This window comes from Malurus melanocephalus, unplaced genomic scaffold (genome assembly GCF_030028575.1).
Source record: "Malurus melanocephalus ecotype Western Australia unplaced genomic scaffold, MMel_1.1 scaffold_821, whole genome shotgun sequence".
NCBI lineage: Eukaryota > Metazoa > Chordata > Aves > Passeriformes > Maluridae > Malurus > Malurus melanocephalus.
In genome coordinates this window covers 39,182-64,341 of record NW_026624053.1, presented here as the reverse complement: position 1 = coordinate 64,341, position 25,160 = coordinate 39,182, and the positions used below count along the sequence as shown (strand labels likewise).

The window sequence follows — 25,160 nt, the reverse complement described above, 5'->3', positions numbered from 1 at the left end:
TTATTTGGACACACTCCTGGTCTCCAGTGATTCCATAATCTCATGAAGAAAAATACTCCCCTCTTACCCTCCCCTRAAAGTTTTGTGCCAACAGCGCTTGCTTGCACCTACCAAAGTTATGCCCTGGAGTCATATTGTGGCAAACACTTGTGACATTGAACCTTTTCTTTCTTGCATTGTTTTAAAGTGAATTCTGCATGAACCCTCACAATTGCAAAACTCCAACAACAGAATGGAGGGAGGAGGGATAAAGTGTTACCTGCTAACCCCAGAGAGGGAGGAGCTCCCTACTTCAAACATCATCAGAATTATAAGGAAGGTGTGTACTTAGAGCACTTCCTCAATGTAGAACTTCAAGCACACTATGCTGAAGACCTGTCCTGAGGGTGCTCTAGAAAGTCTCCAGAGGCTCATTTCATGGGGGAAAATCCTACCAAGAACCACTATGCACAGCTTAACCAGGGAGAAGAGAATGAGATGGTGAGTTGGATCTCTGTCTAGGTATTTCTGAGCTTGAAGCAGAAGGTGGCACGTGTTCTGCAATAAAATGCTACCRACTGTAATTGAGTTATTGCTGGTTGGAGTGTTTCCATAGCTGAAACATACAGTTAGAAAGGGATATAATTTTTTTTTTAGCAGAAAGAGAGTAAGGTTGGTTGTGTCCATTGGATTTAACTGCTTATCCCCTCCAATAGGGGATGGCTCAATAGATTGTTTATGTGGTGTTACAAATCTAGATGGATGTGGTTTAATGTGAGCTTGAGGGATGGGCCAGACTGGTGTTCCCAATCATCTGACAGCTGAATCTCCAGGGTCAGCTCCAGGTAGAGACTGGAAACCATGTCTTTCTCCAGAACACAAAACCACATGTTATGTTTGCACAAATTACTGGCAAATGCAGTCTGTTGAATTTGCAGCATTATCTAGACTGAAGCTTGGATTCCTTAATACAGAACTACTATATTTCTTTCCAGAGTTTTCCAGGGAGAAATGTATTTGCATGCATTCTATATAATCTGGAAGTAAGTTCTATGTTTACAGAAAATACCTGGTCTCCTGCATGGCACTGCTCTTAAATAATAGTTCCAGTGCACAATTGAAGTGAATTCAGTGCTTCTGAGCTGTTTTGGCATTACTGTGTGTTGTGGGTCAGCTCTTCCCATGGATTCTGTCCCTCTGATAGATTCTACTGGAGATATCAGATCCATGATGCAGCTGTACAACAACTCTTAGGCATATCTGGTAAATGCAGTGCTTCTCAAAATTCATGTGCTGCAGAGCCACTGGAGCTCTGCTGTGAGCACCTGCAGGATTTCTGGGTGTACAACAGCAAAGCTATTGAAACACAATACTCACAAGTTGATACAACTGTTCACTTTCAGAAATCCTGGAGAACTCTTCGATATCTCCTCACTGAGATTCCTATTCTAGTGAGAGAGMCTGTGTCATGTGCAAAYRTGGATAACTGTTATCTCTAAAGAYAAATGTAGATTTTCAGACAGCTCTYYCAGCCAYTCAGGGAAGGGAAGATGCCACATTTTGCCTCATGCAAACCTGRGTAATCTGGGATRTGCTGGAGAATGCAGTACAGAGTCACCCAGCAGCATGAACTGAGCAGTGCAGGAAACACAAGGCACTGGCTCCGAGGGTGGGGACTAATTAGCTGTGCAATGCAGAGCCCGACTGGCTCTGCTGCCCGGTTACTAAACCTGCTGGCAGCACCCCACTCCTGGCTCTAGCCCTGGTGCTGATGTGCCACTGCTCCCCAGCTCCAAACAGCTGCTGGGTTTGTGTCTGCTCCACCCTGCCCTGTCCTTCTAGGACTATAAACAGCCTGTCGTGTTCTCACCACTATTGGTGCTGTCACCAGCAATGCCATAATTGAGCTGGAGCTAATTAGGTTTAAGTGGATTGTCTGGTGCTGTGTACAGTCACACTATTGTACCCTGAACGTTCCAGCTGTGCACTGCTGGGACACCCAAGCTGTGCTTGTAGGAAGTCAATTATCCCAATGATGTTCATGTTTCTCACCAGTGTCATACTGAACTCACGTGTCCTGAATCTGGTGCTCAGGAATCTGGCATTTTCCATGCACAGCTGGTGTGTGTGCCCAGTGTTGAGGCTTCACAACATGCAGGCATGGAGAGTGTGGCAACTGCCAGACACTCTGGATTAAGAGATTTGTGAAGCACTTGAGTAATAAATGCAATTAAAATATAGCCAGATTATGCTAAATTAGGCAAGAATGCATGTGTGTTTATTACATTTATGTAAGAGAGAAAAGATGTATGATATASAGGAAGATATCCATGAGGATATGAGTATGAGGTACTGTAAGAGGATGAGAAAAAAAAGCAACGTGTAGAAAAAGAGAACAGCTAATGTGTGTATTTGTGTGAAAAAAGAAAAAGTAATATCTAGATTAGTTGTRAAGAAAGAGACAAAGAGAGTAGTTGTGAAGAGACAAAGAAGGCTTTGTTTAAACAGAGGAGTGAAGGAGAATACATGAGGTAAATAGAATTATATGCAGAGGTTCTTTCTTTGTTAAAATGGTATATTTTAAATTACCGACAACCACAAAAACTGGCAGTGGTGCATAATATCTCTGTGACCCTGCAACATCTTTTTTTAAAATTCAAATCCATGAAGAATGTATTTTGTTTTCAACAGTCAGTTTCATCTACTTGAGCCAAATTATTAACAAGCAGTTCTTGACTTCTCAGGCAAGATCAGATCACTCAGTCTAATAMTGTAACATCTGACACTGTGCAAATGCCAATTCTTTCAGAGTGGAATAGTTCAAGTAATCTGAAAGCATGCAAGTAATTCTTTTGAACTCTGGAAGTGCAATGCTTCCCTGTGTTGAACCAGCTGTACAGTTTGCTRAGGCAAGTTGGGGACCTCTAATGAGAAGAAATGCTTTCAAGTTTTCTTCTGTATTTCCATTTCTTGGTRCAGCTGAGATGCTAGATAGTTCTGAATTAATAGTAATCTCTTTGATTTAGAAAATCTACCCCTGTATATMCTCATGTATGTCTTTGGGATTACTTTACATTGCTGCAGAACATTTGCTTGAATGTAATTTCACCCTTCTGGTATGCAGCTAAAACTTAGCAAAGCATAGTCAGAGCAAGAGATAAACTCTCTCTTTCTCCATAACCATTTGCTGTACCAGGAAGATTTTRGTAGTGTGTGAGCACTCTGGACACAGCAGCTTGCCTCAGAGAGGGCTAATAGTATGCTTCCCTTCAGAAAAATCTGCTTGAAGAGTGTTTTGAGAAGAAGCACATTACTGTGGCATAGGAAGAGGGAGGAAAAACACATCCTTTTGCCCTCTGTCAATTTGATRCTCTTCTCTGCACAGCTTAGGAATAATCATTCCCTTTGCACAAAACCTAAAGTGTGAAGCTTAAGTCTTTCAGTGCAAAAGACTTTAACAGGCTACTGCTTCAGGAAGGATTTGCCAGAAGCCTCTCTTAAGCATGTATTTCCCCATTGCTTGTGGCTGAAGGAATGGGAGAACTGCAGTCAGTCAGATGGTGAACCTCAGTTTACCTCTGCATATTGACAGCTGACTGCCTCCTTTGAGATGCTAAAATTCTGAAAAGAATCTGATATGGAATTTTGTATACTTTGAGTTTGAAAAAATGTAGCTTTTGAAATTGAAATAGAAGCTACAAGGCAAAATTTTGTTGCTAATGGAACAATAGTAAATATTGCTGCTGGTTTCAGAGGGAACAGGAACAAACCCTCAGGTYCTGGTTGGTAAGAATGAGATTCAGTTATTAAATTCCTTGTGAATCTTAACCAGTCTTTMAAGTCTAATCCTATTATCTGTTGTTATAGCAACAGGTTGTTCATAATAGAGTACCTGGTGTTGAGTTTGCCAGAAATATAATTGYTCACAGCTACTGTTTAGGCTTTCTGAGGGTAGCTACAGGCTTTGTTTTCACCAAAGAAAAAGGTGTCTGAATTTGTTTGACTTTTGCATTTAAATTCTGCTTTGCAGATGACCTGGCAGTTGGAGGCAATTTTTCTTTTAAACATAAGTAACAAAGACTTGCTGGACACTAGAGTGATAAGCCCTTGAATGCTGGCTTTGTATGGTTGTAAAAGCAGCTAAGAGCCTTTTTTTGCCAACTGAGCAGGTCTGGCAGCTTTTTCTGTCCAATAATCCARGCCCCTTCTTAGACCCTTCACTCACAAGTCAAACCATTTTGTTACAGTCACATTGGGAGTCTCAAGAGAAAAGAGATGTTAACAGATGAGGAAWCAAAATTTTGCAATAAACTACAATTTATTAAAAATTATCCAAGATGAGATGAACACTGTATACCAGCCTATTTTGTAGATGTTGTTACCTCCTGTGAGATAATGAGAAGCCCTTTGGAGTCTTACATATAGCTAATCTTTGCTTTGTTTTTCACCAGCTCCTAGTCTGGTGCACTCCAGAGCCCAGATTATATGGCTGTGAAGTGGTTTATAGTGTTTATTTGGTTTATGCCAAATGCACTCACTGAACTTGCTCATACATTAGAAAAGTTGTCAAGGTGCAAATCTGTATTCATCAGACCCCTCTTCAAAAGAAGCATGTCTGCACCAGCACAATGAAATGAAACACMGCAAAAGTTGTTTCCTTAACCACATAAAACAAACCTGATAGACATCCTCTGACTGGTGACATCGACACCAGGACTTCTGCCAGCCTTGAAAGTTTTGTTTGCCAAGTGGATATGCATGAAGATTTTTGTATCCTGAATAAGCTTGAAGAATTTATAAACCCTAGATATTGTAAGTCATTCACATGGCTAAGTAAACCTGCATCTGTTCCTGCCTTCTTCATGCACATTGTGGACACCTCTGTTATGGGTTGATCATTCACTTATTTTTTGTGGAAGATAATTGTTTTCAGAATTCTTCTAAAGAATTTCATTTTGACGTATTTGACAAGTGAGAAGTTTCTGTTTCAACAAGGAGTTATTCATGTATTAATTTTTTTCTTAATGAATGCAGCATTCATTGCTATAATCCTTYCATCTGAAAGCACAGGGCCGGGAAAAACTCCTCAACCTAACAGAACATTCTGTACTGAAGTTAAGCATTGAAAGGTTCCGGCTCAGGGAACTTTGGCACAAGTCAAGTTGGAACTCAGTCTATTTCCCTGCCTAGCTTTAATTCTCAATGATATAGCCAAGGTAACTCACTCCAGACATTTCCAAACCAAGGGAAAGAGATTTGGGAATGGATTCYTTCATGAACATCCAGATGCATCAGTTAACACCTGATGTTTGTTCTTTCCCAGCTTACTCCTTGTAGAACTCCAGAACAGCTCTATTCAGAAATGTCACACTCGTCAAGACACAAACCAACAAACCTGAACCAACATCTCGGTTCTCATGGCAAATCATRCTCTTGAAGGGTCAGAACAGATCAGTGGTATCCCTCTATCTATCTGTCTGTCTGTCTGAGGAAAGTCCCTTGTGAGAAGCAGCAAGATGCAGCTCACAGCGTAATGGATATCTTGAAGAGCATGGCCTTTTATCCCAGATGAGCTGTTTTCCCTGTTTGACTCTCCTGTTTTTTGAGATGAGAAATACTGATGTATGCTTGGTTTTGGTCTTGAGATCTATGGATTCAAATCACTTTTTTAGTCAAAACTATTCTGGAAGAAAGGGCCTTAAAATATTTGCAGGCATAGGGGGACTCAGACACATGTTTTAATATATTGGTGCATGGTTTCTTGGGCAGAGAAATGCAGAGTCTGCTCTAGCTCTGTGGTTGTGTTGTCATATCAGGCTTGGGGAATCATTGAACAATTGAGTGGAGAGGAGCASTGCCAACAGAAGATGATCCCAAATGACTGCCAGTCACAGGTAGAGCACCCACCCTCTYCTTTCTTAATTGTGTTAGCTATTGCCTTACTGCCTTCTCAGACATTGGGCACAAGGCACAGAAACTGAAAATTACAGGAGTGATTCACGGGCAGAGGCAAGATGCACATGGCAGCTATCTTGTTCTTCCCCACCCTGATATTCATGCCCATCCCAATCTGAAAATATGATTCCAGTTATTCCAGGTCCAGCCATATACTGGARGAAGTCGGAAGGTGTGTTCTTTTAACAGTTCTTCCCTTAGGCATCTCTGTCTCCTTGGGAGATCCTTTGCCTTGCTGACAAGCTGTGAAGYCTGGATCCAAGTGGCTGGATCTTGCTAGGAAGCAGTTGCTGTGAAGAGAAAATTCACATTGTTCTATGTACTGTTCTGTATGATGGTGCTGGCACTAATCCTTTAACATTTTTGTTAAAGATAAACTGGACAGAGTTGAATGGAGATCCTTTGTCTGCTTACAGGAGCATTTGGATATTAACAGCACATGACTACCACACCARCTAACTCCTAGCAACCTCACCTGTCTGCTGTCCTCCATGGGCTTCCTTCTGTCTGCTCAGAGTTGTCTTGTTCTCTTGGTCTGCTCASAGATTGTAGGAGCCTTTGAAAATGCTGTGTGTGCATCTCACAGGTGGTATAACCAGGTCCTGTGCAGTGCAAACCACTTCCCTGTGTTGTTTACTTTTTCCTCCGAGTTGCCAATTTCCTCCCCTTAGAAACCTCTAGGAGATTGCCTAGGATGACAGTCTGTTGTTTGGAGAATGCCACGGAGCAGGTGTGCCGAGGCAGCGTGTGGAACCACTGGGCAGGGCCTGTGTTTCACAAAACAAGCRAAGACACCAGCACAGAAACAGGAATTATGCATTAGTCATCCTTACAATTACATTGCCTTTTCTTCTCACCTTTATAAATGGATCTTGCAATATCTGCAGCTGCAGGTATCTCATCCTCAGCAGCAGATTGCACAGTTGCTGCAGATATACTCAGAAGAAAGGGATTGAGGAACCTTAACCCTTCTGTTAGCAAATTCTTCTGGTCACCTCATGTAATTGCAGACATGGAATCTCCCATCTCAGCTCAGGCTGCAGCTCCTTCATAAATTCACTGTATAGATGTCATTTCACATTCAACAAGTGCCTGCTAGTTGTACTGAGAGGTACCAAGATCTGCAGCTCTTAAAATGTAATGCTGACAGACATCTCTTTGATGTTTTGGGCAAGTCACCTTGCCTCACTGTAACAATTTCCCCAGCTTTAAAAATGGAATAATAACACCTACTCATCCAAATAAAATGAGAAGCTTCCTTCCTTTGGCCCTCTGAACAAGTAAAGCATTCTGCAAGTGTTCATTAAATGTTCTTACTAACAGTTGTTATTATTATTATTATTATTGTTGTTGGAAATTATCCAATGGCACATTGGCAAGCTCCAAAATTCCCATACTGGAGCTGTCATGGAAGATGGGAACAGCCACAAAGGCTGTGTYTGTGCCAAGCTGTGCACACAGCTCCAGCTGGTTCAGGCACAGAGTGTCACTCGGCAGCAAGCAGAGGCGCTGGCTGAGCCTGTGAAGTTTAGATGCATTAATGCAGATCACTTCTGGGGCAGGGCAGCAGCAGAGCTTCTGCTGAAGATGCTGAAGATGTCTCAGCTGCTGCAGCAGCTCTGCACTGATCACTCACCATCCTCTGATGCAGATTTACTTAAGCTCTTCAGCTGTCTCACCCAGGGACTTAAAAAAAACCTGTCCATCAAATCTGCATCAGTGACTTGGAATAAAGGTTTGAATCTCTATGCTTTGCTAGCATTTCTCCTTCTGCACACACAAAGCTGTGTTTCACGCCGAGTTTCAAGCTACAGCAATTTGGAATTTTTGAGGTGGATGAAAAGTTCTWTTGAAGATGCAGGTTTTTGGTAGTCATGTTTAAGACATGTAGAACAGCCAAATACAAGTTCTATGATTTGATTTTCCACAGTACCATACCTAGTAGTACCCATGGGAGAGCAGTGAATGACGGGAGGGTATTCCAGGCAWTTTTTTAGGAGAAATAGTAATGATTTTTCCCTTCTCTTTGCTGTACAGGACATATTTGGCTACAAAACTCAAGGCTGCCGAAAGGCCTTGTGCATTGCTGGATACATCCTGTCCTGTGGGGCTCTGAGGCTGCTGTTTTACTGGAAGCCAGAGTGGGATGTGTGGGTAAACTGCATCCGATGCAGCTTGGAAGAAGCGGATATTGTTCTGCTTAGAACAACAGTAGGTGCCTACTTGAATCTTTAAATTAGTGCCCAGTATGTAGCTGTCTGAAGGGGAGTTAACTGTTAGATATCCTGTTAGCTGAAATCTCTTACACTCTGATTTCTTGCAATAATGTGTACCATTGTTGATCTGAAGAACTTCCAAGTGTTCTACAAATTATGTGTATGATGGTGATGGGAATGGAGGGTAACAGCTGATCAGACAAGATGAAAGACACTGGGGTGATAAAACCCATAATATCTATGGTTTCAAGACTGTGTCTTTTGTTCTCAGTCCTTCCTCCTCCCTTCCACCATSCCTGTGCTTTCTACATTGTAGCCTTGTGCTCCAGATTCTAAAGCCCCTGTTTGTTTGGCAGTATACAGCAGATCCTTTCTCCCTTACCTAGCTGTTCCCCAGAAGATGTCCCTCTCTGCCAGAATTACTTTAATGGGCCAGATTAAAGATTTGTCTAGCACTGTCCCCAGCAGTGTCCAACTGTGCGTTATGAGGGATCAGTACACGGAAGAGGGCAAGCTTACACTGCTTGTTTTCTTGGCTCAGTGTTTCCATTTCCCATCAGCACTACCCCATGACCAATAACCTTGCARTCCTGCAGCTGATGCTTTCAGAGCTGTAATGTTTTGATAGTAGTTTCCTAATACAGGTCTCTATCTGTTGAGGACTGTACTGAAGCACTGCAACATATGCAAACTCTGGTTTTATTTCATGGAAGCTACTGCAACACCAAAAGAAGCAATCTGAGACTTGGTTCTGAATCCCAGCTGAGCCTGAATACTCCAGGAGCTGGCAGGGTTGGTTTACTTCCAGAAATTTGATTTGTTCTGCTCCAAAGATTCCTGAACAATGGCATTTTCAATGTTTGCAATTGCAAAATGGATCACTTGCTGCCTTTGTGTTTGAGCTGCCTTTTTAAATGAGCAGAGCAGAATGAAGTTTAAATCCCAGGTTTTGAAAATCACAGATCTGCCTTTGAATATTTTATAATGGAACAATCTTCATCTTAATAGTCTGGGGGTATGTTCTTTCTTTTTAAAAAATATCATATTAGGGTTAATATCCTCTTTTAATCTTCAATTCAGTTTGCCTTTTTAATTACCTATTCTTGTGTGTAATTTTAAAAACATGTACCATGCCAAACACTTTTCAGATAAATGAGTTTTTAAATGATCCTTTGTGTAATTAAACAGGAATTGAATCATACTGTACGTTCTTGTTATCAAGAAGCTTTCTCAAAGCATGCTCTGGGTGTTTGAGAATTTCAGTTTTCTTCATGATTCTTTGTGTTAAAATGACAGTTTTGTTTTGTTTTGCTACATTCTGATTATATCAGWTCTCAGATATGATGGCTACTGCTAATGAGGATACAAGTAATCTCATCAGCTTGATCCTTGGAATTATCTTTCACTTCACATAAAACYTTCATTCTTAAGTCATCATTATCTCTGCAATTGCAATATAAGAGCCTATTAACTCACTTTTGTTATTGAATTTTGATTCACTTTAGTTCGAATAATGAGCACCTGTGTTATTCACTGTTTCCCATCTCAATTTGCATCCCAATGCCTACCCATTCTGAAATCTAAATTAAAGATAAATATCAGAAAATAAAAGTTATTCCACTCAAAAGACCAGTTTAAGAAAGAAGTGGGCAAATAAATAGGATACATAAACATTATTAAAGTTCTTTTTTGAACRTCTAAATTAAAGGACTCATATTTGGTACAGAAATCTTTTTTACTGCTCTCTTTTCCAATTGAAGTTTCATAATTGCAAAACTGCTCACACACAGAATGTCAGTCAGTCTCAGTTGSCTTTAATGCATGTAGTTCAGTGTTTGGGACTGAAACTTAGCACACTTTCTGCAGCAGTTGCTCTAATCCCTGGGACTGAACTACCAACACTCGTTAGCAGGCAGTTCTAATGTTCAATTTATTTATAAAAAATAGGAAGGTCATGAACTCTGTGGTAAAAGCTTGTCTAAAGAGTCCTAAGGAAGGCACGGTGCCGATGCACTTCTTCCAATGAAGTGTTAACTCAGGAGTGGCTGTGAAAAGGTGCTGGCACTAAAAATCCATTTTGCAGCACAGCGCTGTGTTCCTTTTGATCTTCCCTTTACAGCACGGTCTCTGCATCTCAGATTGTCCTGTGCTGTTTACCTGTCCTAGATCTTGACCTGGTGTTCACATTCCATCCTTATCAGCCAAACACCAGTCCTGTGGTCACTGAAGTAGTTGCAGCACTCACATTTTGACAGGYGCTTCTGTTCTTATTCTAATGATTTTTCTATCAGTCACAAGTGTTGGAAGGCTTCTGTTGGTTAATCCTTAGAAAAAGCTAGAGCAGTAGTCTTGAAAGGCTGCTGTAATCATTCACTCCTGGGTGAAAGTGAGTTTGGTCTGGTTTTGGGGCAAATTGTGACACTTCTCTTCTATAATAATTTAGGATGATTTTCGGATTTACTCTCGTAAGACCGTGACGTGGATCTCCGTGTCTGCATTTATCAAAAGTAGATCAGATTACCCARCTGAGGAAGACTCAATCTTCAGCAAAGCCATAATGAAGCCAAATTTGCAAGTAAGTAAAGTATTCCCTGCAGCATCTGGGAGATGATGGCAAATCTCAGCCATTTCATGGAGTGAAAGTGAGCTGTGATACATGTCCTAAGAATCTTGCAGCTTAGGGAGCGAAGTGAGCTGTGGATAAAGAAGAGAACAGTACTCAACTGTACTTGCCTGTGTAACAATCCTATTATTCTGAGGGGGGTTATGAAAAGAGAATTCTTGCTGTTTCTGAGAGAAATGTTATGTTGTAAGTAAGAGAGCTTCAGGAGACGGGTTGGCAGTGAAGAATCAGTGTTCCAAATAAAAATCATACCTGGCGTAGGAATCAGGGAATTTAGGGGTGATTATGTGTCTGAAAGGAGGCTGCAGAACTGAACACAGCTGTCACAGTAACATGAAAACAGGGATGAATGCAGCTGATGGGGAATAGAAAAATGCCTGAGTTGCATCAGTATTTCCAGAAATGTTTCRTCAACACGTTTTTCTTCCTTGCCTTTCCTTGCTTTTGTGCTTCAAASTACATTTGCTGGTGTCAGGTTAACAGGAGTCACTGTTACTTGTTCTTGCAAAAATATATCCTGCCAGTCTCTGCCAGTTCCAYAGATTTGAGATCCCAGTGATAGACTGGGGAGAGGGTGGACAATTGGTTGATCCAAGGAGATCTCAATGTCCCTCATAAGTTGAGTTAATGTAGTTACTCCCATGTCTAGAACAAGTACCAGACAGTTCATTATGTGCCTTGCTTAGTGTTACATGTTAAGTTTGTGTGAGTAATAGGAATGCWAAATGATCATGTGCTAATATCTGGCTCTTGATTATAGATACTAGAACACTGCACTGAGGAACCCATAAAAGAGCTATTTTCCCTTTCAGGAAATACATTTCTAACTTACTAACATTTCTTTTTATATCTTCAACAATTTTTAGCAAATACTTTTGCTATAAACCTAACTTTTGCTGAGAAAAGCTGTTGCTGTTACTGCTGTGTACATATATTAATGTACATAGGACAATTGAGTACCAATTAGTTTAATCACCTGACACAGTATGAAGAAAGTGGAGACTGGTCTGTGAGATTCTTCAGAGGGTCAAATTAGTAACATAAAAAAGACAAATATAGCCTCAAATTGTCGACCCTTTAAATACCGCTTTCATATCAATAAAAACATCTAGATAGAAAAGACCAGATTTCAAAACAGCAAAGAGAAAACATTTAATCCTTCCACAGCAGATCAAAAGCCCCTACTTAAAAGTCAATTATAAAGCATTTTTGCCATTTAARCCACCCAAGTACACAGTTTTGTATGCCCAAGAGCTGTCCAAGGACCTCTTCCAACAGGGAGCTGAATCCCTCACTTCCCACTCCAGTTTTTAGCATTACAGATATTGCAGCTCCTATTGCATGAAATCCTGATTGCAGCAGTCTTGTTAAATTAATGACTATGGTTACTTGGTTTTGAGTCAGTGGATGAGTTGAGTCTAGATTTCATTGATCTATAATAATGCTTATTGCGCTGGGTAGGGAGAGTTCCCTGGAGCTGATCCCTTCATCACTCATGTGTACCAGTGTCTCACCCTGCCTTCTGCCAGCTGATAGGAAGTGCCATTATCTCTAATAGGTTTCATTATTGTTGCACAGGACAGGACAGACTCCTCTTGCCAGTTATAAATGACAGCGTGTGCTCCTAATGGAGAACTTCTCTGCAAGAGCTTAGCATCAGCAGTGACTCAGTATCCTGGGATGGCCTTTCTTGTCCGTTGGCACATCTTGATGGACTCAGCATCAYGCCAAGAAATGTCCCAAAGACCCCTGCTTTTCCCAAAGCAAGAGAGAAACAAGGGAGCTGTTGGCTGAAGATAGGCTTTTCCAGCTGCCTGTGTACCCACTATGGCATCAGTGATCCTTTACCTTCATTCTGTGAAATCAGAGTGAAGATTATKCCTTTCTTCACAAAGAACACTGCTTTGTACTTGCTTGACCTAAAGATCTGTAAAGCTTACTGGAACCTGCATTGAGGTGGGGACCCCAATCCAGAATTCAACTAGGGAATTAGAGTTTGYAATCCTGTCTTTTCTCCCTCCTTGCCCTCCTCCTATATAATTTGCTTTATCTGTACTTGACCTCAGTGAGGATGCCTAGCTGAGCTCTGTGAGCAGACCTGGGAATATTTTTGTTTACTATGTTGCCTGTGTTTTTGTCCCTGTTTTGTTTTGCAGGTGAAAACTATCCAAGTGCAAAAAATCCGCTATGTCTGGAATATCTATGCACAAGAGTTCCAGAAAGTTGGGTGAGTTCACTGCTCTGGTTGAACAAGTCTCTGAGGAAGTGAAGATTCTTTGTGAAAAATGTCCTAAGGAAAAGACTCCCTTTCTATTTTAGAATCCTAGAAGACCACCACACTTGCTCAGCTATACATGACAAATTTGGTTCTGGTCTCACCTGCAACGAACAGAATGTCAGGTACACATTTTAAAACATGACTACTCAACCTATGGATTTCAAAGAGATGTAAATTCACTGCTGTTGGTGCACTTCCCTGGAATTTCTTGTGTATTTGTTAATATGCACGTAATTTTAGATTAAATGGCCATGCGTGGAAATGTTAAATGAAAAGGGCTAGAGAATGTTGTGTATTCCTTGTCAAAGTTTTTTAAATGTCTCAGTGTTCATCACTGTTATTGTTATCAGGAAATAATTATGTCCTGTAACTAACTATAAGCAGCTCTTATATGGAGTAAGAGAAAGCCTCTGTGAAAGAGTGCAGATAATTTGTGTGTTTGCTTCTTCACTGGGGCTCCAAATCGACTGGTTCTGGTCATTGAATGTATTCTCATAAACTACTGTATCATTAAGCAAGTTACAGAATATCTATTCCTGAAACTGCTAAATAGAGAAATGATCTTCAGTTGATTGAATAATGAAAATCCAGCTCCTAACCTTAGCTCATGTCACATCTTACATTCCAATCACCCTTAACTTTTTGCAAAATTATTTGGTTTTGGRTCATTTAGTTTTAAATGCAGAATTCCTTTCTTTATGGTGTTTCAAAGTAACTTTTGCATGATGAAAACATTTGCCTATAAGGTTGTTTTACACCTCTTGTCCATKTAATTAAATGTCACTGGTACAGTCATCTTTTCTGACATAAGCATTGTAGGGACATTTAATTTCTTTTTCTTGAAGAGAGATCTTCCCAGCCTTTACGCTGGGATCAATAGAAACTCTCAGGACTACTGAAATCTTCAGTTTCTTGAACGAATGACATTGCCACCATTTTGTCTGTAAGTGATGTGTCTTTACCCCATACAGGAGAGTTATATGTGGGCCAAACACTATTGATGTTCCGGTGATCCCTATTTGGAAATTACTCATCAAAGAGGTTAAGTATTCCTATTGCTTTTATTCTAAGCTTCTTGGGGAGGCTGAGTGTGCATAGAATTGATTCTAGATATGATTTAACTTCTCACTACTCACTCTACAAACACACTTCTGTTTCAAATCCTGTTTAAAGCTGTTCCATGAAATCATCATGAATTCATTTATTCTTCATTGTTCCCTACCCTCCATCCCCATGCCCGTGTGGCTGTCTGTGTCCTGRGAGCTCATTCCTTTTGCCTTCTGAGGGCCAGTGAATGTTTCCAAGCTGCACTGGAAATCAAACCTTCCAGACAAGGGCTGTCTCTTGAGCAGCAGAGACAAAGTGAGCAGCAGTACCTGGTGCATGCCTACAGCTGCAGAGAGGTTCAGTGAGCTCATGGTTCTGGGCACAGCATTACACAAAGCACCAATATCCCTTTCAGACAGGAACAGYCTATATGTGGCCTGAACAGGATGTTTGTGGAGATGTGCCTATGGTGTGTGAGCTCCATGCTCATGGCACAACCTGCTCTTCTCTCACCTTTGTTACATTTCTTGCAAGAAGCAAACAAAGAAAGGATTGGGCTGAGTCATTCACATCCCCAACAATATCCTATTGGTCCAGGTTATTTGGCCCTTCTGTCAKATGGAGATGGTCCAATCTGATTAGACTGAAGTCACAACACTTGATGTCTCTTATTGCAGCCCTTTCCTAACAGGTTGGACTGTCTAGGTATGTTGTGGTCATTTAAATGTGGCCAGCTCTTTACCATTGCTGTCTCTCCCAACAGGTCCTAAATCCATTTTACGTGTTCCAGCTGTTCAGTGTGTGTCTGTGGTTTTCTGAAGATTACATGGAGTATGCCAGTGCCATCATAATCATGTCCCTCCTCTCAATATTTTTGACTGTATATGATCTGAGACAGGTGAGACACCTCACCTTTTCCCACAAGGAGGATTTGCTTCTAATATCTGGGAATGGCCAGGATGTTACAACATTTGCACTGTCAGACTTACTCAGAGGTTTAGTCTTGTGACATTGTGTAGTGGCAGGTGTGCTGGCCTGGTCTCCTAGTCATCATAATCTCTGTGTGGTACCTTACCCACATCCTCCCTTCCCCATTCCAGGGCTCACTTTGTCACATTTTGTTACAACTTCTCCATAATTAGGGTGAGGAGTTTCTTGCTCCCTGTGGTTGTATAGTTCCTGGTAGAGCCAGACCCCAGCTTCTGAAGGCTCTCGTAACCACAAATAACAAAAGGAAATAATTGTTAGTGGAAAAATTGCATCATGTAAGTAAGATGTAATACTTTTGTGTGTTCTTCTTTAATTTACAGCAATCCATTAAACTGCACAGACTGGTTGAGTCTCATAACAACATCATGGTCACTGTCTGCAGAAATAAGGAAGGTGACTCCTCTATGGTTCTCTTTTCAATATGTTTTATTTCTGTAGTAATTTATATAAAACCCAAGCATGTGTAGAATCAAATTTATTCTAAAGCAGTTTTCCTCTTCTGTTTCTCAGCTCAGTTAACTCACTTCTGCACATAGAGTTAATTTGACTTAGAAATATGTTGTGGCACATCAGACATATTAACCATTGACTGCAGCCTTAGCAGAAAATTGTCAGGAAAACTAATTTTTCTTAAAGCAATGATGACATAAGCAACAACATAGCTATTAAATGGCTGTGAGGCCACCTAAAAGCTCCATGCAAAGTCTGTTCATTGTTGAGATAKTTAGAGCACAGCACAAAGAGATAAAGCCAACAAAAGAAATGTAGATCCAAGATTCTTCAGTTAGGTCAGTGCATTGGAACAGTAACCATTGGTGGGGCTCCTGGGGAGCTAAGAAGAAATTCTATGGTTGGAACTGATGCCTAGGCTTTTCTAAATATTGGAGGTTGTATATTTAGGTCCTACTTTGGTCCTTTATTTATCAACCATTATAAAGAATTAACGATCTATTCAGCAAGTAGTTCCTTGAATTTTTTTCCCCTTGATATAGAGAAATATATGAAGCACAAAGTTTGCATTACATGTCACTTACAGGTTTCCAAGAGCTGGAATCGCACCATCTCGTTCCTGGAGATATGCTGGTTTTGAAAGAGGGCAAAACCCTTTTGCCTTGTGATGCCATCCTGGTCAGYGGGCAGTGCACTGTAAATGAAAGCATGCTGACAGGTACAGCTCATCCCTCCCAGGTTTGCCATCTGACTCCATCATAGTCCCATGGCCTCAGCCAGTGACACAGAATAGATGCTGKTATCTTATACATCTCTTTCTGTGAGACAGTCCACAGCTGGCCTAGAAGGGGATTCATCTGAGTGTTTGAGATAATAGAGACAAAATTGTTGTTTATTGTCTCAATGGACAAAAATTACTTTTCTACCTTCCTGGGGTGCAGCATTTAGAAAGAGGTGRTCTGATTAGAAGGGAGAGCGTGGACAATGGAGTGAGCAGGACAGGAGGAGGAACAATGGTTATGAAGAGAAGTTGTTCCCACACAGAGCCCACAGGCCACTGTGGCTGCAGGGGTTTCTGTCACTCGCTGAATGTCTCACTGCTGCAACAGCTCCAGCCTGTGGGAGTGTCTGTCAAGCCCTCCAGCCACTTAGCCCCACGTTCCTGTGATAGCTGTGGAGGACACAGCAGGTGGGAGAGGTCACTGGAAAGCAGGATTTCTCGTGCAGGGGGAGGTCATAGTTCTATTACTTGTCTTTAAATTTGGTCTTGACCCAGAATCAAATGGAAACTGACAGTTCTGAAGTTTCATATAAATGAGACATTCCAGAAACACCTTTCATTTAGAAAACTTCAGCAATTACAAAATATTTCTTCTTCACCTTAATATCTGCTTTGAGATAAACAGAGAATTTGTTGCCTGTTAAGCAATGAGCTAAAAACCCTCCTTTTTACTAGGGAGGGAAGATAGGCAATGTCCCACTCCCATCTGTTTGAAGGAATAGTGTAGTGACCTGCACATGAGGTTCAAATTTGGTAAACAAAATTGTGGCCACCAAGGGCAGTCATGCAACACCAATTCAGGTCTCTTTTCAAGTCTCTCTATCTATAGCCAGGGTTTAGAGTCCTTGGCCTGCTTTCAGTTCTCAGATGTACACAAAACTGCTGTACTGATGCAAAGGAAAACTCTTCTCTGGCAGTCTGTTTGCTAAGGTTTAAGCTCTATTCACTATGAAGATGTCAAAATAGAAAAGTAAAATTTCTGTAGACTGTTTTCTCTAGTGAATACCTTTACCTTACCATCTAGATGTCTAGGTACTAATCTGAAAGTCAGTAGGCTGTTATTAAGTGTACTKCAGTTTCCCTCATCTGAGCTAATCTTCCCTAGGGGAAAGTATTCCAGTRACAAAGACCCACTTACCCCAAGCTGATAACCTCAAGCCCTGGAGAGTGTACTGTGCAGAGGACTACAAGAAACATGTTCTCTTCTGTGGAACAGAGGTCATCCAGACCAAGGCAGATGACAGAGGAGTAGTGAAAGCTGTGGTGCTGCGGACTGGTCAGTCAACACTTCATTTCGCTTTTCATTCCATGATTTTTCTCACTGGAACAGTCTGATGATGTATCCAATCACATTCAGTTAAAGGCACTAATCAATATTCACAACAGTCAGGAGAATTGCTATCCTGGGCTGGGCTATGTTATTACACGTTGTTTCTGTTTGTTTGGCATAACTTCTACAAAAACTGCCAATATATGATTATGATTAACTTTTTTTGGCTTTCAAAACATTGAAAAAAATCCTTCCCCCTAAGACAAAAAGAACTCTTATCTCTATTCTGCAGATAAGGTCACATGCACCAAAATTAAACACCTGGGCTTTCTTTCATAAATTGCAGAGATTATAAATAATTTTGAAGGCCCCCATTCCTTGCAGGGAATTTTTTGAAATGTTTTTCCATTGGAATGGTTTTATCTTGTCTTTCCAGGTTTCAATACAGCCAAGGGGGATCTGGTGAGGTCCATTCTCTACCCTAAACCCATGAACTTCAAGCTGTACAGAGATGCCCTCCGGTTCCTGATGTGCCTCATAGCATTTGCAGCCATTGGAATGATYTACACWGTGTGTGTATTTGCACTTAATGGGGTGAGTTACAAAATGCGGGAGAAATGGTCACATCCAAGTGATTTGAAACTGGAGTGACTTCATAAACATTTATATATAAAAACATAGTCTTTGTCACTGTCCCTTTTACTTTAGTACAGTTCACTCATTCTCATAGAGGTCAATGTGAGAACAGTTATGCACTGTAAACAGTAGTTCTGCAAGTTTTAAAGCCTAATTGATTTACAGCTTCTTCATAAGCTTTCAAGAAATCATTTCATGCATGATGATTATCTGCCAATATAAAGTCCAAATCCTGAGTTGCAAGGTTGATTCTGTAATTCAGCTTTTGAATARTTTTTCTCATGGGGAATAATCTACMATCAGTTGGCTCAGAAGATTGTTTCCCCTTAGGATATCAAAGAACGTGTGTTTAAGAACATATTCTGGTGTCTGCTTTGCAGTTTTCCCTTTTTTTTTCTTTTAGTATAACTTCCCCATTGTAATATGTAAAATACATGCTGATGYTATCTCAGCTGCTGAAACTGTCTTGTCAATCTTGTAAGAGTGAATTACAGGCTGCACTAAATGTTTTCTGGAGTGTTTATCTAAAGGTGGGTGGTAAGTACTCAATTCTAATATAAAAGAGATACAACATATTATCAAACTGGGGTGTTCTGTGGTCTGAGACAATATCAATGAAAGCAGAACCAGAACATGATGGAAATTCAGCCCATCAAATGCAACATGATTTATGGTCAAACTCCCAAGCAATAATTGATCTTTATGATGGTTTGCAAATCTTTCTGAACTACAGATTTGCTTTACTTTGCAGTGTCTCACTTCTGGGACCCCAATTTGAAACACATTCAGTTCTTTAGCATTGATATCAGCTGTCCAGCATAATGGTGCCCACACTCAGCATCCTGGCAGTTGATTTTACACTGACTTCCAAACTCCCAAATTATAGATTGCTTTTAGAAATGTAACTGTTACTTTAATCTCTCTTCCTGCAGGTAAAAGCAATTTTCTTTCACAATGCCTAGAACATAGGGTCAGAAGAAATTATTAGCTCATACATTTTACCCTCCTTTTCAGCACCATCCCATATGTCTCACCTGTCACCTTAACATGGAGTCCAGACCTGTGCCTGTAGGCATTTGGATGAATGCCCATGTAAATRGCAGATTCCCACGTGTTGTCTCATGGGAAAATGGGTTTGACTGAGGGTGCAATAATCTAGGTGGCATGTTGGAACACATGTGTTTTGGAGGAGGCTGTGATCTCTACCTGGCAGGTTTGTTTGCATGGAGGATGAATGAAGGCCTGGAGGGTGCTGTTTAGCAGTGATGAGGCTTTAAAGCCTCTGGTTAAATCAAGCTAATTAATTTCTTATGGAGATGAATACATGATGGACTGTGGGCAGAAAACAGCATAGCCTGGAGCACCTTCAGTAGAGGGGAGGAGGGATGAAGAGGGCTACACTCAGTGCAAGGAGCACTCCTTGTCCCTCCCTTCCTGATAACTCTCTTTGTTATTATGCCAGGAGGARACAGGAGAAGTGGTGAAAAAGGCTTTGGATGTTATCACAATTGCTGTCCCGCCAGCTCTGCCAGCTGCCTTGACAACAGGAATCATTTACACCCAGCAGAGGCTGAAGAAAAAGGGCATCTTTTGCATCAGCCCACAGAGGATCAACATGTGTGGACAGCTGAACCTTGTCTGCTTTGAYAAAGTAATGGCTGTGTGGTGGTTGTGCCCTTGTTGGTGATTGGAGATGAGCTGGGGGTGGGACACTGGGGTTTGACTGAGCACTGACCAAGGCTGTGTAATTAAGTTCTTGTCTGAACAGAAGCAGTGGCAAATTCTTGTTTTTCTTGGTACCTAGGAATTGTCTGGTAGCCCATTTGCTCTGCGCTGTGCTGGCATTTTCTGGACAGTAACTTCTTAAAATAAGTCTCGCTTTTTATTCCTCTTGGAGCTCTCATGTGGGAAGTTAATTTAAATGTACATTTTAACTTAGACTGGCACCTTAACAGAAGATGGCCTGGATCTTTGGGGCTTGCTGCCCTGTGAAAGAAACTGGTAAGGCTCCTTGACACGCCGATGGCATCTAAATTTGGTGGGATAGTGACTGGATTCTCCTACTAGATATGTGAACAAATCTGAAAGACGGGTCATGTTAAATAAGTTAAGTTTGGAGTACCCCGTGTTTAAATTTTTTATTTTATTTCTGTAGCCTCTGGAAAATGAGTTGTTTGCCTTATCCCAGGGATCCTGTTCCACATGAAAAGAGGCAGCCACTGTTGCCAGCATTTGGCACAGCATAACCAAGCAGACAGTMTGCAGTAGACAGGCTGGGTTAGCTCTCAAAGCTGCAGTGTAACCCCAACTCTTTATGATAGGAAGTCACTGCTACTCACAAGATTGACACTCTCTTCTTTCAGTGGCCTTGATTTTGCCTRTTTTCATTTCCAGAAATGTGCATGCACAGAGTTGCTCAAACTYGTATCAGCTTCAGAATTCTAGAGTCCTTGCAAGACCCTTAAGGAAAATGTTTTAGAATAATCTTTTCCTCTCTCCATCCCAATGGACTCCTGAACTAGGCATAGCACACCTGTTCTGAGCATATGCATCCCAGCCTTAACAGATGCCTGAAAAGTAGTTCATGGGGGAGGACAAGTCTCCAGAATATGCAAGTGGTCTGACCTCAGGATGGGACTTTCAGTGCCCCAAATTTAGGATTTTTTTTCTTAGGATTTTTTTAGTCTTATGTTGTTTGGTGTTCTCTGATAGTAACTCTCATGTTCTTGTTTACTTTAGCTTTCAGGATGTTCACAGTTTCTCTGCAGACCACAGCCTGCCTTGGGGCCCAGTGTTCAAAGCAATGGCAGTTTGTCATTCATTAATTGTTTGGGAGGGCAAGATCCAAGGAGACCCACTGGATGTGAAAATGTTCGAGGCCACTAACTGGGTAAAGCTGTGCTTTGTTGTTATGCAAACAGCAGGGACATCACCTTGCCATCTCAGCTTTAGGCAGGCACCCATCAAAGTTACAAATGAAACAGGGATTCTGTTAAATAATTCCTGTGAAACAGGAATAACTTAGTGTACTTAGACACAAAAAAAAATTTTGTTCTTCACAATCATGGTGTGATGATAAAAGTATCCAGGTGATTTGTGGAACACTTTAAGAGCAGAGCTTTTTACATTAATACAAATTATTGTGTATTATTTTCTCATTGAGTCTATGTTATGTCTAAAGATTTTTGTTTATTTTGTTGTAATGAATGAAGGATTTATTGTCAGTGAGAGAACATAATCTATTTGTTTTGCAAGGGTAYCGTGGTGTCTTAGTGAACCTGGTGAGGCTTTCTATTTGATTKCCAAGAGAGGCAGTGGATTCTCCATTATTGGAAGATTTTAGTTTGACATAAGACAGACCCCTCACAGGAATGAATAAGATACTTTGTTTAGAGGGAAGGAAAGCTCTAAGTGCATCCTTCCGGTTCCTTTCAGCTATACTGGTGTTGCAGTCTGAAATGTTTTTGTCTTTCAACACACAGGCAATAGATGATTCCAGTGGACACCAGACTGAAGGTCAAGGATCCACACATGCCACAGTTGTGAGACCTGGACCTAAAGCCACCACTGTAAGCTATTTGTGAGATTCACATCCACAAGTTAGGCTGTCAGTGTAAGGGTTACCTTTCAGTATAGGAATGCCTGGGGATCTTTGTCCAAGAGAACTCCTCCCCACTCTGTCTTTCCTKTGCTGTCTGCAGAGAGATTGCCCTGCTCTCTCTGATCACAGATGCGTGGGGGAGTTTGCTGCTCACACCAAAACCAGGGGGATGCTGGATTAGAGACTGCCCAGCTCAGGGATTTGCCTGTTCTGGTGGCTTGAGACTCAATCTGAATTCAGCTGAGAGGGGAAATCAGTGGAGTCTGGTGGCTGATGTCAGACCCTTACTGGTGATGTACACTGGTGGGGCACTTTCAAATAAGCATTTTTCCTTTACAAAACCAGTGTAAGACCTAACACAGTCTTTCTAAAGGAATGGGACTAGTGAATTCCTTTCAGTAAATTACATTTAACAGTATGCTAAAACTGCCAGTGAACTTTTCTTCCTGCTTAAAATTTCTGTACAAATTTAGTATCATCTTAATATACTGATCATTCCTGTCCAAGTGTGACAAATTAGCCCATTACACACGGTTAGCCTCTTACCATGGCCCAAAGGACAGACCTAAAATCCTTCAGTCTGAAGTTAAAGTCCTTGCTGCAGTGTGTAATCCACTTGCTTTTCTCCTAGGCCCYAGTGGAAGGAATTACCATTTTACATCAGTTTCCATTTTCCTCARCCTTGCAAAGAATGTCTGTMATTGCTCAGGAAATTGGTGGGGATCCACAGGTCTTCACAAAAGGGGCTCCAGAAATAGTAGCCATGCTGTGTAGAGCAGAAACAGGTAACTATCATTTATRAATGCTTTCTAGAAACACATAAGTGACTTTTGGTGGGGCAATAAAATGGAAGGTCCAAATCAGATTTCCGTGTCTAAGATTTCAGCCTGAAAAGTGTCTCTGTTGTACTCCAAGGCTAAGCTCTCACACAGCTCTTCTGAACAAAGAAGGATTCCTAAGCAATAAAAACAACTACCAATTCCTGTACAAGTGTATAGTCTCTATCAGAGTAGATATTTGGAAAAGTTATTTATAGGTCTGCTCACCCCTCAAAAATTTCTTTTTTTCCTCCAAATTTTGGGAGGGCATCTTGAGAAGCACAGATCTTTCATGACACCCCTGAAGAAGGAAGTCTTTGCAGAATAGTTTGGGAACTAAATTCAAAGTGATAAGGGGGGGGGCAATGATTTTCTTACTGGAGAAAATTAAGTTCAGCTCCTTTCTTTGATGTGCTTGGCCTATCAGTAGACTCTAGGTCTACAGGCCCTCTGGGACACAAATCCTCCTTGCTCCAAGGCTTGCTTCTRTTAAAAAGCAGTTAAATGCTGCGATGAACTGTCTTTTTATTTTTTCTCTTTTTTTCTCTTTTGCACAGTCCCACTGAACTTTGAAAGCAAGCTCCTGCTCTACACAGCCCAGGGCTTTAGGGTCATTGGACTGGCCTGTAAATGTCTCCAGGCAGGGAAGCCTCCTGCAGCTCTGACAAGGTAAGGCACTGCCAAGAGCAGGGTTGTAGTACAGATGTTTGTTAGATTCAGGCTGGAGGGAATTTGATTTAAATCTGGCTATAGGTCTGACAATAGGTAAAGGGCATCTTATAGCAAAATCCCAGAATCCTTGCACATTTCTTAACTTTGGATTCACATAGGAAGCATAACTATTACGCACTGAAGACACCCTCCTCATTCCATCACTTCCACCAGTCTCCTTGAAGATTTACCCAAGTTCTCAGTTGAATTTTTCTTTTTTATTATCCACRCTTTTTGGTTAAGCAAAGGCAGCATTATTGTTCTCTAGCCCAAAGTCAGCAAGCTGTCTTCTGCTGTTTTCCTGGTCCAGTCCTTTAACATTCTAGATTTGGCTCTCTTTAGTTTCTAAAGAAATCAGCAAATTCTTCTATTATGCTGATGGTATTATTTTTTTTCATGAATCTCACAAAACAATACTTGTACATGAATCCATGTAGTTTTCCCCAAATCCGTTTTGCTTTTGCCTGTGACGTGAAGAAACACCACTTCTGAAATATCTGCAGTTACTGAGAATCTGCTGTCCTCTCTCTTTACCAGCTGCAGATCCTAATCCAGTGAAAATCACTTGCTTTTTCACAGGGCTTTTTGCTTTGCTGAAAGGGCCAATGACACTGAGGCAAAGTGGTTGCTTAACTCTTGTGACAGGTGTCATAACAGACCTATCCAACCCAGCGAGCAAATGTGTGTGAAATGGCCCAGATTTTGCAGTTGTGTGTGCATTTACAGCATGTGTGATGTTTATGCTGCCAGGAGAAAGGAGAAAGCTGCTGATCAAACACAAGATCTGCACTGAAAGCAGTGACTATTSAGGCACCACCTGACTCAGCTGTGCMATGAGAGTGTTTGGCATCRCCTTCTCCCTGGTGGCTAAAATAAGTGCTTGAAAGCTTTTCTTCTTTTCAGATTCTTCAGAGTCAACCTGTGTCCCTGAGAGACCTCTAGTTCATGACTCAGGGATGGGGTGTTTACCAAATTCTCAACTGCTTGAGTTCGACTGTAAAAAAGCAATAGCACAAGTGAAAAGGAAAATGTAGGGGAAAACAGAATTGGAGTTGCCACATGCTGTGTGCTCAGGTCCAGCTGTCAAGAGGAGTAGATATATTAACTAAGGTGTGTTTCTTTGTGGTACAGTCCTCAAATGAAAAAATCTAGTGTGCAGGAACTTTCAAAATCAGACCACCACAGTTTGGGAGTCCTGCAGGAGATTCAGGATGCTGGTACTGAGTCAGCACTGCTGGTATTGAAACAGCAYCACAAAAGACAGATATCCTGAGACTGCAGAAAATAGGCAAATTATTTTAAATCTTTTGAGTTAGGTAGKRTGGTTGATARTTATAACTGGCTATMACCAAATCCAGTGGTGATAAAGGCRAAATAAATAATTGAATCTGTCTCTTTTTGATTGCTAGGGAGGAGGTAGAATCTGATCTGACATTCCTSGGTCTGCTGATAATGGAGAATCGATTAAAGAGAGAGACAAAGCCTGTCCTGGAAGAGCTCAGTGCTGCCTGCATCAGGAGTGTTATGGTCACAGGTATCCAAAAAATGTGGATTATTTGTGTGTCACAGCCCAGACAGGGTTTAAAGGAACAGTCTGCTGTTGTCTCCACCACTGGTGGGAAGGCACAGATATTTAATCCAAAAAACATTGGTGTTTTAATAGTGACATGAGGTGAACCATGCTATCACCAGGCTGTGTCTGATTCTGATTAAAGCATGTCATGCAAGATCCCTTTTATATAGGGCCTCCAGAAATGAGAAGAGATGGATCATGCGTGCTCAGGACAAATCTCCAAACCTTTTGT

The 25,160-nt window shown here is 41.1% G+C and overlaps 1 protein-coding gene across 1 annotated transcript in view; it reads left to right on the top strand.

Moving 5' to 3' along the window:
• The first annotated feature begins 316 nt into the window (after nt 1-316).
• Nucleotides 317-25,160, top strand: part of ATP13A4 (ATPase 13A4) — a 42,224-nt gene continuing 17,380 nt past the window's right edge. Inside the window, exons 1-18 of the mRNA XM_057385382.1 lie at nt 317-480; nt 7,972-8,145; nt 10,594-10,725; nt 12,930-13,000; nt 13,093-13,173; nt 14,023-14,092; nt 14,862-14,996; nt 15,409-15,481; nt 16,125-16,256; nt 17,425-17,595; nt 18,026-18,183; nt 19,688-19,876; nt 20,165-20,226; nt 20,965-21,115; nt 21,708-21,794; nt 22,458-22,611; nt 23,202-23,313; nt 24,765-24,889. Coding sequence (XP_057241365.1) covers nt 418-480; nt 7,972-8,145; nt 10,594-10,725; nt 12,930-13,000; nt 13,093-13,173; nt 14,023-14,092; nt 14,862-14,996; nt 15,409-15,481; nt 16,125-16,256; nt 17,425-17,595; nt 18,026-18,183; nt 19,688-19,876; nt 20,165-20,226; nt 20,965-21,115; nt 21,708-21,794; nt 22,458-22,611; nt 23,202-23,313; nt 24,765-24,889 — 2,140 coding nt within the window. The 5' untranslated portion in view covers nt 317-417. The remainder of the gene's footprint in view (nt 481-7,971; nt 8,146-10,593; nt 10,726-12,929; nt 13,001-13,092; nt 13,174-14,022; nt 14,093-14,861; nt 14,997-15,408; nt 15,482-16,124; nt 16,257-17,424; nt 17,596-18,025; nt 18,184-19,687; nt 19,877-20,164; nt 20,227-20,964; nt 21,116-21,707; nt 21,795-22,457; nt 22,612-23,201; nt 23,314-24,764; nt 24,890-25,160) is intronic.